Here is a 19,902-nt window from a genome sequence, read left to right as displayed (position 1 = left end):
CAATATTTGATAATGACATTTCTCTAAAGCAAGCTATAGGCTACATGTGCACCACCAAGTCAGAACAGTAGGCTAAGTTATGAGGAGGAAAGGGACCAAATTATTTGGGTGAGGCACATGGGCTACTAACAGCTTACTACACAATATACACTTAGTATTACTTTCTTCGCTACAGTATACGTCTCTCTAGCATAATACATAATTTATGCAGCAACATACAAGACATTTTTGGACTCTCCGTTGTGCTCTGCTCACTTGAACATGAAGGTAGCTCAGTAGTCCTTCTCGTGGGCAAATTTTGTCATCAAACTTTGTCATCAAAGTCTGGCATTCTCTGGATTTATGGTGCTTTCAAGACAACTGGTAACTCAGAAAAAAAGAAGGGACCTTATATAGACAAGTGTGTGCTTTCCCAAATCATGGTCAATCAATGTAATTTACCACAGGTGGACTCTAATCAAGTTGTAGAAACATATCAAAGATGAACAATGGAAACAGGATGCCCCTGAGCACAATTTCGAGGCTCATAGCAAAGGGTCTGAATACTTATGTAAATAAGGTATTTCTGTTTTTTATATATCTTTGCAAAATTTTCTGAAAAACTGCTTTTGCTTTGACATTATGCGCTATGGCGTGTAGATTTACGAGGAAAAACATTTATTTAATACATTTTAGAATAAGGCTGTAACGTAACAAAATGTGGAAAAAGTCAAGTGGTCTGAATACTTTCCGAATGCACTATGCTGTATAAAAATTATGAAACCGTGAATGAATGTATTGATCATGCATTCAAAGTTGATTTAACTTACAATACATTGAACACACAACCTGATTGGATATAATAATAAGCACCAGACCTATAAATACCACAAGATGCTTAGACATAATCCACTTCAAAAACAGTCTGCCTTTTCAAACTCTGTACCTATCTGCCTATCGTCAGGCAATTTTGACTTAATTGGGGAATAATAGATAGACTACATTTGGGGTGGCAGGGTAGCCTAGTGGTTAGAGCGTTGGACTAGTAACCGGAAGGTTGCAAGTTCAAATCCCTGAGCTGACTAGGTACAAATCTGATGTTCTGAACAGGCAGTTAACCCACTGAAAATAAGAATTTGTTCTTAACTGACTTGCCTAGTTAAATAAAGGTAAATAAATAAAATGTAAGTGTTGGCTATTGTTAGGGGCCAGACGGATTACCAGGATGTGTACTCAGAGCGTGCGCAGACCAACTGGCAAGTGTCTTCACTGACATTTTCAACCTCTCCCTGACCGAGTCTGTAATACCTACATGTTTCAAGCAGACCACCATAGTCCCTGTGCCCAAGAAAGCCTAAATGACTACCACCCCGTAGCACTCACATCTGTAGCCATGAAGTGCTTTGAAAGGCTGGCTCACATCATCCTGGAAACCCTAGACCTACTCCAAATCACATACCGCCCCAACAGATCCACAGATGACGTGATCTCAATCGCACTCCACACTGTCCTTTCCCGCTTGGACAAAAGGAACACCTATGTGAGAATGTTGTTCATTGAATACAGCTCAGCGTTCAACACCATAGCGCCCACAAAGCTCATCACTAAGCTGAGGACTCGGGACTAAACACCTCCCTCTACAACTGGATCCTGGACTTCCTGACGGGCCGCCCCCAGGTGGTAAGGGTAGGCAACAACACATCTACCTTGCTGATCCTCAACATGGAGGCCCCTCAGGGGTGCATGCTAAGTCCCATCCTGTACTCCCTGTTCACCCAAGACTGCATTGCCAAGCATGACTCCAACACCATCATTACGTTTTCTGACGACACAACTGTGGTAGGCCTGATCACAGACAATGAAGAGACACATCACCAACCAAACACACCAAGACAGTCGCGAAGAGGGCACGACAACACCTTTTCCCCCTCAAGAGACTGAAAAGGTTTGTCATGGGTCCCCAGATCCTCAAAAGTTATACAGCTGCACATTCGAGAGCATCCTGACCGGTTGCATCACCGCCTGGTATGGCAACTGCTCGGCATCCGACCATAAGGCGCTATAGAAGCTTTCTGCCATCCAGAAAGCTTCGATAGCACCTTATGGTCGGATGCCAAGCAGTTGGACCATGACAGTTCGTTGATGATGTGGATACCAAGGAACTTGAAACTCTCGACCTGCTCCACTACAGCCCCATCGATGTGAATGGGGGTGTGTTCGGCCCTCCTTTTCCTGTAGTCCACGATCAGCTCCTTTGTCTTGCTCACGTTGAGGGAGAGGTTGTTGTCCTGGCACCACACTGCCAGGTCTCTGACCTCCCTATAGGCTGTCTCTTCATTCCTGCATGGCAAGCGGTACTGGAGCCCAAGTCTAGGTCCAAAAGGCTCCTTAACAGCTTCTACCCCCAAGTCATAAGACGACTGAACAATTAATCAAATGGCCACCCGGACAATTTACTTTGACCCCACCCCTCTGTTTTTACATTGATTCTACTCGCTATTTATTATCTATTGTATGCATAGTCACTTTACCCTACCTATATGTACAAATTACCTCGACTACCCTGCACATTGACTCGTTACCGGTACCCCCTGTATATAGCCTCGTTATTGTTATTTTATTCTGCTACTTTTTATTTTATTTTTTACTTTAGTTTATTTAGTCAATATTTTCTTAAAGTCTATTTTTTGAACTGCATTGTTGGTTAAGGGCTTATAAAGTAAGCATTTCACGGTAAGGTCTACACTTGTAGAGGCATGTGACAAATACAATTTTATTTGATCTACCCCACTTTTCAAACAAACATCAAAAGTTTTTTCCATTTCTATCATCTGGGAGGAAATAAGAGGCTCACTATAAACAAGGCTCTACAAGTGCAATTAATCTACTGGTTCCCTGGCCTATGTTTTACTCTGGGACAGTGGTCCTCTGGAAGTCCCATGAAGATGAATTGTGATTTTTTTTTTTAACCAGTCAATGAAAAACTAGTAAGTCATTTGAAACAGTATAATGGAATAGTGCCTAGTGAAGTTCATTGCAGCAAATGTGCAACATATCCCTCTCAATGCATCCCCCTCCCCATAGTGTAGGCAGAGCTAATTAGGCAGTAAGTCTACCCTTTCCACCGTACTGCAGTCTATACAATTCTATTCAATTTTAATCAATGATTGCACACTGTTGAGTTTTTTTTTCTGTAGTTAGCTCCTCAACACGGCAGGCTAAAAGGAAACATGAGCTAATTTTGGACGCAGCAAGAATTTAAACACCTGTTTATTTTGTAAATAGTCTCCATGGCTGCATGGGAGGGTTTCAAAACATGTGAAAGACTAACAACAGCCCTATTGTAAATACTTGTCCACACATTTCCACCAAATAGGACCTATGTGCTGCAACCATCAATCATATATGAAATACTCCAACACAGAAAGATAACCTTCGACCACTGACCAATTCCATATAATTTTGTTTGACAGTATCCATGTAATCTTCTTGTTTATAATAGTAATCAATCTTTAAAATAAATAATGATGAGGCAGCTGTGGCACTTGCCTTAAATCTTTCCCTGAGATTGAAGTACCACTATCGACCTTTTAGCCACTGTGGATGGTATAAACAGCATGAGCCTAACATTCGGTAGAAAGAATGAAAGTGTGGATTTGCTATTGTGTCATGTTACTACAGCCTCTGCTGCATAAATACTACTATTACTATTTGGTTTGCCAAAGGCAAATTAGGCTTACAAGTTTAGCAACACCTGCCATTGGCAGTCTCATACACAGATGGTTAAAACTTAACAAGACACATGTAACATTTTTGTGTAGTTTTTTTAATAGAAATAAATATAAAATTGCACTTATGTACATCAACATGCCTAATGTATTAATAAAAACAAAAAATACAGCTAAAATGTATTCTGTATGCCTATGATCAGAATGTACCTAAACTGAGGAGTATATGGCATTAGCCCCTTTTGACTAAAATGGACATTCAAATTAGATCAATCAGCTATTCTGCCTCTCATTTGGCAATTTAGTTAATGAGTAAGATGTAAATTGTTAAAAGCTTTTCAGTGTCAGTTGAACAACTTAAAGCTGACTGGAAGGTTTCCATTTAGGGTACCTCCTTTGTAATCAATTCAACTAATCTTCTATTGAGGAACATGTTACTAATCAAGCATGAATAGCTAACAGCTCCCAATCAATCACATTTTCTCTTCAAGTAACACAATATTTTTCACAGTAGTGCCCCTCCTCCAGTCTCTTTAAAACAGGTAACAGATGAGTCCAGATCCATCTGTTTATCTTTGGTATTGTATGTGAGTTGTTCCTCTTGTTTTTTATTGTACTGTAGCCTGCAGACTACGTACTACTACACGGGGAGTTAGGTCAGGTGACCTGGGCCAGCACAACTTGACAAGATATGGTGGTTAAAATAGTGCTTCATGTTTACTCAAGTGTCTCTATGCAAAGTTTATTTGCATACATATCTCTCCACTGTCCTTTCACACCTCTTGCAGGTGACATAGCAGCACCAGTGATACTTGCACTGGCATCTCTCCACAATTCTCTCAGTGAAGGCATTGTAGCCGCGACCACAGCACATTATATCGCAACTCCCACTGTCGTTGGATGTCTTATTGCACTGTCTGGAGACAAAAAATGATGTTCCAATCAATTAACCTCACTATATAACTCAAAACTATGAATGGGGTAGAGAATCAACTTAAGTTCGACCTTTCAAAGTGTCAAAGGTACAGTAAAAATTACAATTTCCACTGTTACATTGAGAGAAACAAAGTCATACCTGTTCTGTGTGCCGAGTGAGCCATGCTTCTCATTGTATGTGCAGTAATCCGAAGAGCTGATCAGGTAGACCAAATCACTCTCTCTCACTGGTCGAAAATCCAACTCTCTGGGGACCAACTGCTTCCTTGTCCCAACATGACGATGGATCACCTTGGTGGCAGACAGGTACTTGGATTTGAGATCCATGGCAATGTGATTAATATCATGGAGGCCCTTCCAACATGTTTTGACAGAGCAGGACCCAGATACCCCATGGCATTTGCAATTGGTCTCCTGGGCATCAATAAGTGCCTGAAAGTAGAGCAAAAAATAATATTAAAATGTGTTGCCACGTTTTGCAAATATTAATTATAGAATATAATATGTTGTTTATCATGGTTTTTTAAAACTGTTAGCCAAACAGGAGTTCCATGAAAAACAATGGCACAATAACTTGTGAGTAATTATGCACGTGCATGCAACTGTTCATGTCATCGTGAAAATAAAATTCAACCATTACCTGTCTTCCAACTGCATTATTGTGCAAGTTCATCAGTCTGAACGGCTGAGAGCCAGATCTGCTGTTTCTCATCGGTGCATCAGAAAAAGCAGATCCCATTTGGAGACCATAGTGCAGGTTATCACCACATCCTCCCCATTTGAAATCGGGCCCGGCCTGTTCAGCAGGGGCTGGGGCGCACGAGCAGCTGGGGAGCTCTCCAGAAGAGCAGGCTCTGGCGATGGAGTGACTCACTACGGCAGCAGCTAGTGAGAACACAAACGCAGACTCCCTGGTGCCTGCAATACAGTTAAATTAATGCAAATCACAGAAAATCCCAAATCACATAATTTAATTGGACACAATATATAAGGCCTACATTTCCAAAGGTTCTTTAGCTTACCCTTTGCTAAATCTGGTGTAAAACGAGGGGCTTTTTCAACAGAGGAACAGTTCCACCGCATGTCACCGAAGGTGTTCTGACATGTATTTTTGGTCATCTTGGCGGCGTGGACAATACTGTGCATCAACTCGATATTTCGCCGACAAAGTTGCAATTGCTCATGGGCCAACGCGTCTAGCAGCTTGCAATGATTAGTTTGATTCCAGCCTAAAGAACTCCCATTTACAGTAAGTCCACTGAAAAGATACACAACTCATCAGCTATTTGATATGTCATATAGGTGTATCAACTGAACAAATACATGAATACAGTCATGATTTTTTTTCAATAAATCGAATACAATTTTATTGGTAGCGTAGGCTACACATATTTTGCAGATGTTATTGCGGGTGTAGCGAGATGCGTATGTTTCTAGCTCCAACAGTGCAGTAATACCTAAAAATACAACACAATACACACAAATCCCCCTCAAAATAAAATAAAAAATAATTAAGAAATATAGAAACATTAGAACGAGCATTGGACATTATGGACAGTATATAAATATAAATGGTGTGTACTGCAGTAGTTATATAGGATGAGCCTTGACTAGAATACAGTATATACATAATACATGAGAAGTGGGTAAAACAGTATGTAAACAAGGTAGCAGAGTAGCATAGGCCTCTGCTCTGAATAGATAGCCCGACATTGAACACTGGCCACTTCATATACTGTTTATATACTGTTGTTTACTCACTGTAGGCTATATTCTGTATTCTCATCATAATATACCTACTACTGTACATATAATTTTATTTTCCAAATGATATACTGTCTATCCACACCACGTATTTATATTTAGGCTATAGTCCTATTCTTGATTCTGACACTGCTCACTCTAATATATCTACTCTGGATTGTTAATTGGACTCGTTCTGACATTTCTTGCTTTCTTTCGTTTTTTTATTAGGCCATTTATGTATTTGTATTGTATTTTCTAGACATTCTCCTGCACATGTTTTTGCACCTGCTATAACACCTGCAAATCTGTCTACACGACCAATACACTTTGATTTGATTTGACCTATAGCTACATACAAACGGAATACTTACAGCCAATATATAGCAGCAGAGCAGTTCGCGTTCACAATAAATGTCAATAGAAATAAATCCATGTGGAATTTCATTGTAAACAAATGTTTACAAATCTGCCTAAAATGTAAAACAATAAAAACAAGCTCCAAACGACTCCTTTAGTAGTCCGATGTGATTATCCAGTGATAGTATTGTTTTATTTAGCCTATGAGTCTGTAGGTATGGCCCTACTATGAGATACAAGCCACTGGTGGTGTGACCTCAGCTCCAGGGAGTCTTCTTATGTCGCCGCTACGATAGCCACGCCCCATTAAATTGGCGATTTGTGAATGAACCATGGAATGAACACAGCTTCACGGATCAAATTCTAATTTTGTGAATTCACTGGGATGGAACTGTAACATATGCCTATTAGCAGTTATCCTATATATATAGCCTATGCATTTCAAAAGATGGCCCCTACATTTATGATGTTGTTGCTACAATGCTGGTTAACCTATGTGCCATTAATCATGATTGATTAAACTACAGCCATACAAAGTGTTAGACATGTAGGCTAATGCGGGATAAAGCCATTCATTAACATGCAACACTTCTATTAACTAGCACTGGCCTAAAGTATTTGGAAGATTTCCTTTGAAAACACATCTGCAACATTCTAATCTAATCTGTGTGACAATTTGACAACATAACATTTGCCAGTATAATATTCTCAACAATTTTACAATAATATAAAATGCATGTTGGATCTCTGTGTTTATATGATATCTGAAAGCCTATTTTGTAAACAGCCCATGAACTATGAGAATACCCTTGATAATTAGACCTCCCTAAATCGCTGAAAATACGCAAATCCGTGATTGATGTCCAGATTACGCGCGCGTCAAAGTGACATTACAACGTTATAACTATGATTTTAAATTGGACTACAGGTTTGCTTCTTTACAACTTTTAATATCGCGGTAGTCTAAGGTTATGCTTATCGTGTTGAGTGCGTGAGGTCCCGAGTTCAAATCCCCGACGAGTTTTCATTTTGCATGTCCTATGCTATGCATTGACCTAAATGTTCCTCAATAAATTAAACAGGCAGATTAGATGTAGGTAATGTCTCGAAACCAGTTATGTTTGGTCTACGTTAGATTAGTGGACAAACAAAACGATTGATACACCCTTGGTTTGTATATATTAACGACTGATCGGCAACGATTGACGGATTGACGCGCTAAACAATTAGCTCAACTAATCCAATTAACATGGGCCATTATCGAGGAACTAAATTATTCTTACAACCAATACAGGACAGAAGTATTTAACCATTCTCACAGTCTGATACTTCGATGCTATCCGTTTTCAAGTGTGTGTTTATATGTGCTATACACATTAGTCTCCTTGATAGAATCAGACTATAGCCTCCCTGAGCTGACAAGGTAAACATCTGTCGTTCTGCCCCTGAACAAGGCATAACCCACTGTTCTTAGGCCGTCATTGTAAATAAGAATTTGCTCGTAACTGATTTACCTAGTTAAATAAAGGTAAAATAAAAATTGATTTATAATAAAGGCTACCCACTAATCCTTATTATAAAAAAAACAGGGAATGATTAACAGGGATTTCACTAGCATGGTCAAATAAGAGAGTATAAACGGTTGATTATCTGCATGTGGTATGAGCAGATGATTAGTGGTTGAAAGAGCGTTTCCAGGGGATATCAGTGTGCCTTAGCGAGAAGATCATTCAAAATGGTGTTTATCTAACCCCTATTATATTCCCTTGGTGAGATAGGATGACTTTTCTCTTATATGTAGTCTTATGATAAGGCTTTGCCAGAATACTGTCAATGGAAACATGTAGAGGTCATGTTTTTTTAAAACTGTTTAAAGGAACTAGGGGTTCAGTGGTATTGCCACTCCTAATTTCACTATCATTGCTTCTACATTTGTATTACTCTATTCACAAATAATCAGTAAAGGATGGGGATTCAGTATTGTGCATGTAATATGTTCATATTTGTACTGTGATATACTGTATACCATTTCTTCCTCAGTAGCCTATCCTAGCACCTTTTGGCAGAACCATCATTTCTGTTCACAGCCAAAACAAGAAATGCTCTGTAACCCCGTGGTGAGATTACTGATTTTCTAACATCAGCAAGGCCCCTGAACAGCAGCACATTTCTGCCACTGTGTGCTAAGGGTTGTCTGTCTCATCAAGCTCAGTCTATCAGAAACACATCACCTCCATCTTTGAGGCTCATATTGTAGCTTCAGCATGTCCTCTGTTTTTGTTTTATCAGGTCAATGCTTTTCTTTATGCTTAAGGTTGTACGATTATTCTTTGGCTGATTGCTTGTTCCCATGTTGCATCTCATATTACACTTGGTTGATTAACTCCAAGTCTCATTACAGAAACAAAATATTCACTGTCAAAACAAAACAAATGTTCTCTCCAGTGGGGCATGTGAGCTACTTTTGTCCAGCCTGGTCTCATAGAGTAGATGTAACATAGTAAACGTAGATCTGGGACACTCAAATTAGTATATGTTACATTTTGTGCAGTTACATAAGACAAAAGGTTACTTAAGGCAAAAACGAAAGTAAGGTGGTTGGTTGGGGTGGATAGGTAAGCGTATTATGTGAACATCTAGGAAGCCCACTCCTCTCATCAAAGCTAACACCTCTCATCACCCCGAGAAAGCCATCCCCACAGTGAAGCATGGTGGTGGCAGCATCATGCTGTGGGGATGTTTTCATCGGCAGGGACTGGGAAACTGGTCAGAATTGAAGGAATGATGGATGGCGCTAAATATAGGGAAATTATTGAGAGAAACCTGTTTCAGTATTCCAGAGATTTGAGACTGGGACGGAGGTTCACCTTCCAGCAGGACAATGGCCCTAAGCATACCGCTAAAGCAACACTCTAATGGTTTAAGGAGAAACATCTAAATGTCTTGGAAAGGCCTAGTCAAAGCCCAGACCTCAATCCAATTGGGAATCTGTGTTATGTCTTAAAGATTGCTGTACACCAGCGGAACCCATCCAACTTGAAGGAGCTGGAGCAGTTTTGCCTTGGAGAATGGACAAAAATCCCAGTGTCTAGATGTGCCAAGCTTATAGAGACATACCCCAAGAGACTTGCAGCTGTAATTGCTGCAAAAGGTGGCTCTACAAAGTAATTACTTTTTGAGGGGGTGAATACTTTCGCAAGCCACTGTACATTTACCATGTTACGTCTACCCCTGAGTGCAGGTTGTCATGTCTTGCTCTCACCTACCATATGTAATTCTGATTTGAAGGGTAGTTTATTTGCCACTCCTCTGCCCCCGGAACAGCCCCCCCCCCCCTCCCCCCTCTGCCTCTTTCTGCTGTGAGAACCAGGTGAGAACTATTCTACCCCAAAGCAAATCCTTCCTTTTGTTGGATCCCCAGCTTTGGATTCGGTGTTAGGAGTCTTGAGAGGTGAGAAATCGTTCATGTTTATGAAAGGTGAATTTTGAGGTGTGAACTGGCATGCAAAGGCTTGCCCTTCCTGTTCCTCTGTTCATTCTTCTTAGAATGCTTATTCCTGGAATCCACCAAAGGAATGAGAGTATAGCCTACACACACAAAATTACAGATAGTGTGTATTGGGTGTTGGAGAGGCAGACGTTTGAAGTCTTTGCTAAAAGGGCACATTTACAACTGATAAGAGCAAATAGGCATTGATTTTAATTTCCTTCAAAATGACCTGACAAAAATGTCGAATCGTCCTATATTTTGGTTCTTCCCATATCAAATCAGGGTTCCAAAGTCAATAGTGAGTTTCAATCATTATTGCATTTTTACCAAATATTCATATTTTAGAGATGGTACTCAAATACATGCTCCTATGCCCCAAGTGTGTTTATTTATTACATTTAAATAATGAGTCCTCTCTGTTTCTAAACTTTTCTGAATATGATTTCTTACCGAAAGGGGGCACTGTACATCAACAAAATGTGGCTCCAGTAATGGCTCCATAGTTGCCATTAGACAGGCTGGCATTACGCTGTACTTCAACGCATTCTTCTTCCTTTGCTGCTTAATTTAACGATGTGAACAGTTCCTTCACTGTCCTTGATCTGCAGACAAGTAAAGGGAGGCCCCAGCCCAGTCTAACTCTGTGGAAAGACAATACAGTTTAGAATTTCTGGTAGTGGTGAAACAGAAGGATGGACTTTCCAGAGACATAGAATCCACATCTACTGTCTCAATCAGAGCGTGATTGTATCATCTTTATCAGATGACAAAAAACACGTGTCAAAGATGGACTCCAGCTATTTTTGAACTTTTCCTGTTGAAAAACAGGAGTTGGCCATTCAAGGAGTTGCACTCTGATTTCATCGGCTTTCCCCCGTGCTTGCAAGAACAATAGCGCAACAGCGCCAGGTCATGAGGATACCTGGACCACCTATTGAGATGTGCCTTTTGTTACGTAAATATAGTCATAAATGAGGTGAAAAGGAGTGTGTTGTTTAACGCTGGTTGATTGAGGTTACGCTTACACAGTCACACTAAGTATGTCCATGGCCCCCATGGGTGGAAAGGAAACAGCATCTAGCCTGCAACAAACCTGCTGAAAGTATCTTGTTGTAAGCTGCATAGAGTATATTTGCTGTATTTTAAAGAAGCAATATATACCTTAGTATGTTAATATATACCCCAGTAGATAAATACAGTAGGATCTTCTTTTCACTTCTTTCTTTTAACAACTGCCATAAGTGTTGTTACATAATACTATGTTATATAACAACTGTGAATTAAAATAATAATAATAATATAAATCAATACAATTTACAAAAACAGAATTCTATTTTATATACATATTTACAATCACAACAGAGTATACAAATGTACATATTAGTCAACAAAGCAGGGAAACAATTATACCCTATTTACCTACAAACAATCCAAATAATTCATATCACAATACATACCACAATGTATTGAAACACTTAAACTAAACAGTGTTTGAATTAAAAGGACTATAGCTACCAGAGTTTGGGACAATTCTATCTTGACTCAACTTGACTTAGGCATTGAATTGAATCACAAAGCATGAATTGGAGAATGAACACTGAATAAGCACTGAATTGAACCAAACTAATTCTGATTGCTACACAACTAAAGTAATACTACAAGAACATGGTACACTCACTGCCCTTTTTGTCAGGTTTCTCAACTGAAAGTTGTAATGTTTGATACCAACTCTTATTGCAGACATTATGGATGATGTAGAATTTCTATAATAACAGAAAAGTAATACACTTGAACTTCCCTGGGTAATGGTCTGATCTATCTTTCCTTCCATAACGGTTATCAAACTAATTAAAAACAACTGGACATGATTCTGCTTTTGTCACCAATTTTCCAGAAGGTTGACTGCATGGTGATTGACCAAACCCTGTAATATTTATAATACATGCACAGTGCAGAGCAGTTTCATAAACATCCAGAAACTGTAATGTTGACAGATAATCTGTGCCCTTAAATGCTTCCTTAAAGACTAATGTGTCCACTCACATATAAACATGAACACGCAAAGGAGTTATATGCTGAAAAATGTTTTGACTGTGTGTGATATTCACAAAAGATTCAAGCTGCCTATGTATATGGAAAGACAAAATTCTTCTGAGAAAAACTGAAACACAACTGGCCTTCCAGAAACAGGACATGACTGGTTCAGCTCAAAGGGAATGACAAGTGAATTGGTTATTTCAAACAAACCAAAGCAGAACTAAATAAAGCAAAGAAATATAAATGGTGTCCATGACAAGCCTTGGGATCATGAACGGTCAACATAGTAACATGAAGAATGTCATTTTAGGTCATGTGATTCCATATTTGACAAACAACTTCATTTCAAACCTAAAAGAAACATCCATAAAGACCTTGTTATTTAACAGAGAGAGAGAGAAAGAGAGAGAGAGGTAGAGAGAGAGAGATATTTGCCTACAGATCAATCATTTGTTTTAATCAGTGCACATTCTAACAGAGAAATGTTTGTGCTTCAGCTGTGCATGTTCAATTCATCAGAGAACTCTCACACATTGTATTTCTATATTGTGTTCAAACGCTTTGACAGTATGTACCCATGTTAGCTAACGACCTATATGACTCAGTGGATTGATACCACACCAACAATCACATTCACTTCTCCAAATATGTTTAGTTTGGTAGATAAAAACAAGCATTCTACATTTGTTTAATAATGTATAACAGGTGTTTTATGTACTTTGTCATGACAGAGAGTTATTTTAGTGGAGACTTGAATGACTCCTGTCAACCTTGGTTTCTCAAGCATGTTATGATCAGGGAAACCAAGTTATTCCCTATAAATGCACTATTCTAGAATTAAAGCCTAATGTATTTTTCTTCCCAAAAAATCAGCAACTCCTCCCTTTCTTAATGCTTGACAAGTTGGGTGCATATTTGTCCATAATCAGCACCGAAGATCAGAGTCATCATCACTCTTTGGAAAGAATCTTCCACTCAGAGATAACAGGCAGTGGGTTAATATCATTATACCATTACACCCTAATATCAGGTAGGGTGGGACCTATCAGCTCAGTAGTAGCCTGAGGATGGGGCTTGGCCCAGCCTGAGGGTGGATACTGTATGTACTGTACATGTCAACTCAGGAGTAGGTGGGCCTTCTCATCTCCTCATTGGTCAATATGTGATAGATGGTGGTGATGGTTGCAGAGGCAGAGTAGAGTCGGTGGAGTCTCCCACAAACCATAGATGGATATGGTGGTTGAGGGTTGGGGCTGGTTGAGGGTTGGGTCCTGATTTGACAGTCAGTTTGGTGGGCCTGTGTCTGCTTCTTCAGGAGTGGCTGGCTGGGGGGGCCTCCCCAAGTCGGATGCTCCCCAGGAAGGTGGTGTGGTTGGTCATGCTAATGGAGGTGTCCTCGTACACCATCCTGATGGAGATCTTCTGCCGGGCACGCAGCAGACACACCCCAGCCGTGTAGCAGGTGTTGAACTTGCGCTGTCCAGTCTCGATGCTCCGTGTACAGCGCAGGAACGGCGTCTTGTCCACCATCACCTCATAGCTAGCAATGTCAGTGAAGTTGAGGTAGTAAACCTGGCAGTAGAAGTTATGTGGAGACAAACATGCTATAAATATTGTGTTTAATTCAGAGGGAATAACACAAATATGCACTCTTAGAAAAAAAGGTGCTATCTGGAACCTATAAGGGTTCTTCGGCCTTCCCCATAGGAGAACCCATTGAAGAACCCTTTCTGGTTCAAAGTAAGAGCGTGAGCATGCAGATAATGAACTAGACTACTTATATAACTTAATAGGTAATTAACAATGATTTTATTTACAATCATAAAATATAGCAGGCAAACTGGGAATATTACCACAGAATAAGATCCACTTTGTACAAGGTGGATCACATTGAAGGGCATGCAATACATTCACTTCACTCATCCAGACATTTCCCTCTGCAGCCAAGAGCACTGATAAAATCAACCACCTGGGTTCTGATAAATGTAGCCTACAGTATGCCAAATCATTTCAATTGAATACTTGCAAAAGTCATTACATGGGGAAATCTAATTTGGATTTCTGAATAAGAATGTTTAGGCTCAAAGCTAAGGAGTCTTTATAGATTATGCCTTAGTATTATAGGCCTTACAACAGACAATTTAGATATTTTGACCTAATCATTGAGATAGCATAATCCACTGGGACTGCAAAGAGAAAGGATGAGTGACATGCAGGCGACAGGAAGAGTTAGGCCCAAGACCATACTCACTTCTACCTGACTATAGATGAAGTAGGTACCATCTACCAGCACCTCTAGCTCCCCAGACCGCGAGTGCATCTTGAACACCTTGTGATGCATGGATATCATTTTCCAGTTTCTCAGTACGCCTTCTGAAAGATCTCAGCGTGAGAAAAGGGCAGTCACTTAACATCCGTCGTTGCCATACAATTACAGACAGGGTTCTTCATTGTTGCATTGTTAAAAAATAAACTACAGTAAATACAAATGTGTGTTTTTCTTCAGCAGTGAATTCATGTTTTTTATCTCCCCTTTTTCGTGGTATCCAATTGGTAGTTACAGTCTTGTCTCATTGCTGCAACTCCCGTACAGACAAAGGTCAAGAGCCTTGCGTCCCCCGAAACATAACCCAACCACGCCACACTGCTTCTTGACACAATGCCCACATAACCCGGAGGAAACACCGTACACCTGGCGACTGTGCACTGCGCCCGGGCCGCCGTAGGAGTCACTAGTGTACCATGGGACAAGGACATCCCTCCTGGCCAAACCCTCCCCTAACCCAGACGGTGCTGGGCCAATTGTGCACCGCTCCATAGGTCTCCCGGTCACAGCTGGCAGTGACAGAGTCTGGACTCGAACCCAGAATCTCTAGTGGCACAGCTAGCATTGCGATGCAGTGCCTTAGACCACTGCACCACTCGGGAGGCCTGTGAATTCATGTTTTAACTTATAGATGGGTGGGCTGTTTATCAACAAAACTAATGTGTGTGCAACTGTGGAGCAAAACAGCTATCTGACTGTCCAGAATCATATCAACACAGAGACTTGTGCCCCATCGATGAGCACACATCTTTTTAGTGACCTTCTATTAACATTTATTCTTAGTGGAACAAAGAACAAATAAGAGACTTCTTAAGAATGATTTCTGACAGTAAATTTGGCTTGTTTTCATCCATTAAGTGATGTGACCAGAGTATCTAAAATTTAACTCTTACCTTCCTTGACCTGTATTGTTGTTTCCTGGCCTTGGAGATGTACCACAGCAGGCTGTAACACAACAAGAAAGAATACATTCCTCAAAAAGTGGACATACATAAATACAATTAATCATCAGAACATTGAAAGGGTAACATACCTGGCTATCTCTGACTCTGCCCCCTGTACAGATTAAGAAAGAATTACAATGTCATTTTTTTTAATGAAAGGTTAAAAAACACAAATACATCTCAAATCAGGATTTTGGCCAAATGGAATGAAACTGAGGAGGTACCTGAGGGTCCTTGAAGACCAGGGGGTCCCTGTGGCCCTGGGGGTCCAGCAGGGCCTGGCGGTCCGGGTGGTCCTGAGGGACCCATGGCGTTGTTCCCAGGGATACCTGGGATGCCAGGAATACCTGGTGGCCCCTGTGGCCCTGGAGGGCCTGGGGGGCCAGGTGCACCCGGAGGGCCTTTCTTGCCTAAAAAAAACAAGACATGGAAAGAAATCTGAATTAGTGAGTACTATGACATAAATGAAAATACAAACAACCTCCTCCTCACTGCACCATCACCTGTAGCAATGGAAGCGTTCACTTAAATTTTGCATCACCATGATGATGTGGATGGTGACACTGCTTCTTGAAATATTTTGGGACTGTATTACCAGTGGACTAATGAAAGAAATACACAAATAGTTTTTGACAGAATTTAGGTGTAGATGTACAGTATAAATTATTTTGTGAACCTTACCTTTCTTCCTTTCTTTCCGTTTGTTTCCATGTGATTCTGAAAGAGATAGAACATACAGTTAGAGAGAATCAAACAAGTTAAGGTGGGTGCAGATGCAGTACAATACAGGTTGAAAACACTCCCCCCGGCACAAGATATGCCACTTCTGTTCTCAAAGATATGTCTTTACAGCTTTCCATCTTATCTCTCCCCTAGTCTAGATTGCAGAATTAAGTGATAAGGCCCAAGAAGACGGTGTTTGGAGGATATATTGGCACTGGTGTTGTTAGCAAACCGTGCCAATATATCCTCCAAACTCTGGCTTCGAGGGCATTATTACTGGTTACCAACATATTCAAATAATGATTGACATATCTTCATTAACATTTGTATTTTTATGAATTTATTCATACTATTTAATCCTACCACAATATATAATCCCGACACAAAAAGTTAATTCTATCGATTGCCAGTTGCCAGAGACGCGACCCAGTCGTTCAGTCTTTTTGTTCTGTATCTATGGACCCGACCCAATGGCTGGCAAAGTTCGTATCCCTTACTTGCTAGCTAGCCAACTACGGCTAAATTACAGTCACATCAAACAGTGCAGCCAGAATAACAACAGTAGCTGCATTTGTATTTGTTTAAGCTGTTTTCTAGTGACATTTATTTGGACACATCTATAACAATGAGCTAATAAGGAGTGATTTTGCCTGGCATAGAAAATGTGCTCTCTCGTCAGGACACTGATGTTCAGAGCAGCTAGCCAACAACACAGCAAACACAATCACTTGAAACTGAAGCTGGAAAGATTGCAAACTAGCAGCTCTTCGTTTCGTTTGACCTTTTTTCAATTGGCATTTCTTTGTATATATCCCAAAAATGATGCCAGCTGATTCATGATTTCAACTGTCTGAGAATCGCTGCCTACCTGTCTGTCTGGCCCCAACTCCCGACACTTCATTACTATGGGACAGCTGGAGTTCGAATTTGAATATGGAAACAATGTTGCAATTGTCGGAGAGAGAGACAGCAAGGTTGATACAAATCTCAGCTGTAGAAATCTAAATATTAGTCTAAAAGAAATGTGAGATAATGTGTAGAGGATTTTTATAGTGGAGATGAAGTTTATAAATTGCTTGGCTGGGCTGATGAAACAGCGGATTGCCCAGTCAGATGGAACAGAGTAAATAGGCCTTTTAAAGTTATATATTTAGCCCGTGGTAACTTGTGGAATAGTCACTGGCTGGAATGTGGTTTCAACCAATAAACATTCAGGATTAGACCCACCCGTTGTATAATTAATATATATATATATATATATATATATATATATATATATATATATATATATATATAGATATAGATATAGATATATATATATATAGAGAGTCATATATTACTGTAGAAGCATGTAGAGCAAATTATTAGAGTTAGCTTATGGTGGTTGGTGCCTAACACAAGGTGAACCCAACTGAAAAGGAATCAACATGCTATTGTCCTGAAATGAATACGATTTACTCTCAACAAATATGATTTAAAAATGGACTGTCCATAAAATTAGAAGGCGTGGTTTTCTGAGGAGAGCCATTATCTCTCCATTCTTTGTATATGTACTGTATCAAGATAACGTCTTGAGACATAAATAGATTTTCTCCTAAAAAATCTTTCATGAGTGATACAAAAATCTGGAACACGTTAGGAGTGAAAAAACAGAAATGCTAAAAGTCTTTGTATCACAGGCGAGCAGGAGGTGGTCTGAGAGTAATTATAATTGAAAGACTCAGGAATTTTACTGATTTGAGGAAAATATCTCTAAAGGTAGTTTTCATTGTTTATACTGCTGTATGTTGCAGTTCGGGTTGTAAAGATACCGGTAATTTACCAAAGTTACCGGAAACTTCCTTTTGGTAATGAAGAGAAAATATATGACAATCTATCGTAACTTTGGTCATTTATACTTAAATAACTTTTAAAAAATGTATTCATATATAGCATTCATTTAATCTATTACACGAGTTCTAGACCATATGGTTAAAGAGAAAATAGCCTAATTAATGAAAAGATCTTCTAATCAACAATGGCATTATATTTTATTCACTTTGCAACTCTTCAAACTATTGACTGTGTTCACAACCACCAGTTTGACGTCAAAATATTGACAACAAATACATATTGACATAGTAAAATAAATAAAAGTGTGTAAAAAATATATAAAGAATATTTCATGCTGAAACCCTCATATTAACATCAATGATATTCACTAAGTTGATGGTTTATATTTAGGATAATGTTTTACAGCTTTGTCATTCTATTTTTAATTTTAAAATCACTGAAGTACTCAAAAGGGCCACTAGATGTCTTGTGATGGATTACATAAAATCCTTGAAAGATACCAAAATTCTGGAAGTTTATTGGTAAACGTCTAAAGTTTCCAGTAATTTACCCACCTTTTGCAACCCTAGTTGCAGTTGCGTTGGCTATGTCAAACAACACAAACAGAGAGTTTGAGTTTGCCATCCTTTGAGAAGCTTTTCTTCCAAGTTTTGACATGGAATGAAAAGAACCTAAGAGCATTGTGTGTTACATGCGTCATAAAAACAACTTTCAAGAAAGCAAATCTGGAGATGTCACATTCCAAAAGTTAGAGGAATATTTTCGAACAGACTTTCAGAAAGAAATTACTTTCAAGAGATGTTAAAAACTCCCAATCATTGCGCCCATGAAGGCCATGAGTAGCCTGACAACTCACACTAAATTCTTCAGCTGTCGTTTGCTACATACTTCAGTTTGAGACTGCCATCATTGAAGTCGGTTGTGGTGATAAGGAGCATGAGGGGCATTGTACAAAACTAAACAAAGTCATCAGCGATTGGATCGTCTCTAACCAATCAGAGTATCAAAGCCAATTACACATTTTAAAACTGCTGCTTCACCATGTGTGTTCCGGCTCTGGCCCAACCAATCGGTTTCAGGACCAATCAGATGGCCCAAATTTGTTCGCATTTGGTTAAGGGTCGAGGAGGTACTCAAATCCAGACTCATTGCGGAGAAGAAACTAACATCTGTGGACGTAGCGTTTGGCCAGAGCATTTGGCCAGAGTCTGGGTAGCCAGGCAAGCCCATGAGGGCCCTGTTTTTAAAAACACTCGTTATTAATTAATAGTGAGAGATGCTGTGACACTGTGCCCACTGCGGTGGCACAGTGGTATATTTGGAGCTGTTTCTTTGTATAAGAGTGTGTTAGGGTTTCCCGAAAACAAATTCCCTAACCACAGCTTTCATAGTTGTCAGGTACTGCATGGGACTGGCTGAACACAATGTAATTCATGTTAGAACTCCAAAAACAATAAGACTTGGATGTTACTGGACCCGTATCACAGTCTAGGATGGACAGTCAAAGTAAAATGGCCTGTAATGACTGCACAACACACATCGTTTCTTGTAGTTGAATTGCAGGAATGGACCCATCCAAAGCGCAGCAATTATACAATTTGAAAAGAATACCCTAACAACCTTGCTCAACTCATATAAACAACATCTGTGCAGCAACTAAGTGAAAATACGCAAGAAGACTGTCAACGACACTGTAAAACCTGTGATATACATGTGTGCCTGTTTGTCTTAGAAGTCTTTTTTCAATAAATGCCATAATTTTGCTGTTTTAATTACCATTGTTTCTTAATGTCTTCTCACCCA

General features: G+C 39.7%; 2 protein-coding genes across 5 annotated transcripts in view; both read right to left on the bottom strand.

Annotated features, from left to right (window-relative positions):
- Positions 1-3,769: 3,769 nt before the first annotated feature.
- On the bottom strand, positions 3,770-9,017 carry LOC110533847 (protein Wnt-11). The gene is made up of 5 exons (XM_036990222.1): positions 6,761-9,017; positions 5,666-5,901; positions 5,284-5,561; positions 4,783-5,075; positions 3,770-4,624 (listed from the first exon to the last, which is right to left on the bottom strand). The coding sequence occupies exons 1-5, from the start codon at positions 6,832-6,834 to the stop codon at positions 4,450-4,452; spliced, it is 1,056 nt and encodes a 351-aa protein (XP_036846117.1). The 5' UTR covers positions 6,835-9,017; the 3' UTR covers positions 3,770-4,449.
- Positions 9,018-10,097: 1,080 nt separating this feature from the next.
- LOC110533846 (ectodysplasin-A) overlaps positions 10,098-19,902 on the bottom strand; it is a 62,273-nt gene continuing 52,468 nt past the window's right edge. The window contains exons 3-8 of one of the 4 annotated variants that reach the window (XM_021618387.2): positions 16,225-16,260; positions 15,768-15,953; positions 15,633-15,655; positions 15,493-15,544; positions 14,525-14,655; positions 10,098-13,845 (exon numbers count right to left, since the gene is read on the bottom strand). In XM_021618387.2, coding sequence (XP_021474062.1) covers positions 13,585-13,845; positions 14,525-14,655; positions 15,493-15,544; positions 15,633-15,655; positions 15,768-15,953; positions 16,225-16,260 — 689 coding nt within the window. In that variant the 3' untranslated portion in view covers positions 10,098-13,584. The remainder of the gene's footprint in view (positions 13,846-14,524; positions 14,656-15,492; positions 15,545-15,632; positions 15,656-15,767; positions 15,954-16,224; positions 16,261-19,902) is intronic. The other 3 variants (XM_021618388.2, XM_021618389.2, XM_036990221.1) reach the window with 3 other exon arrangements.

Source organism: Oncorhynchus mykiss, chromosome 10 (genome assembly GCF_013265735.2).
Source record: "Oncorhynchus mykiss isolate Arlee chromosome 10, USDA_OmykA_1.1, whole genome shotgun sequence".
Lineage (NCBI taxonomy): Eukaryota > Metazoa > Chordata > Actinopteri > Salmoniformes > Salmonidae > Oncorhynchus > Oncorhynchus mykiss.
The sequence above is the reverse complement of the archived record's forward strand: the minus strand, read 5'-3'. Positions and strand labels throughout refer to the sequence as shown.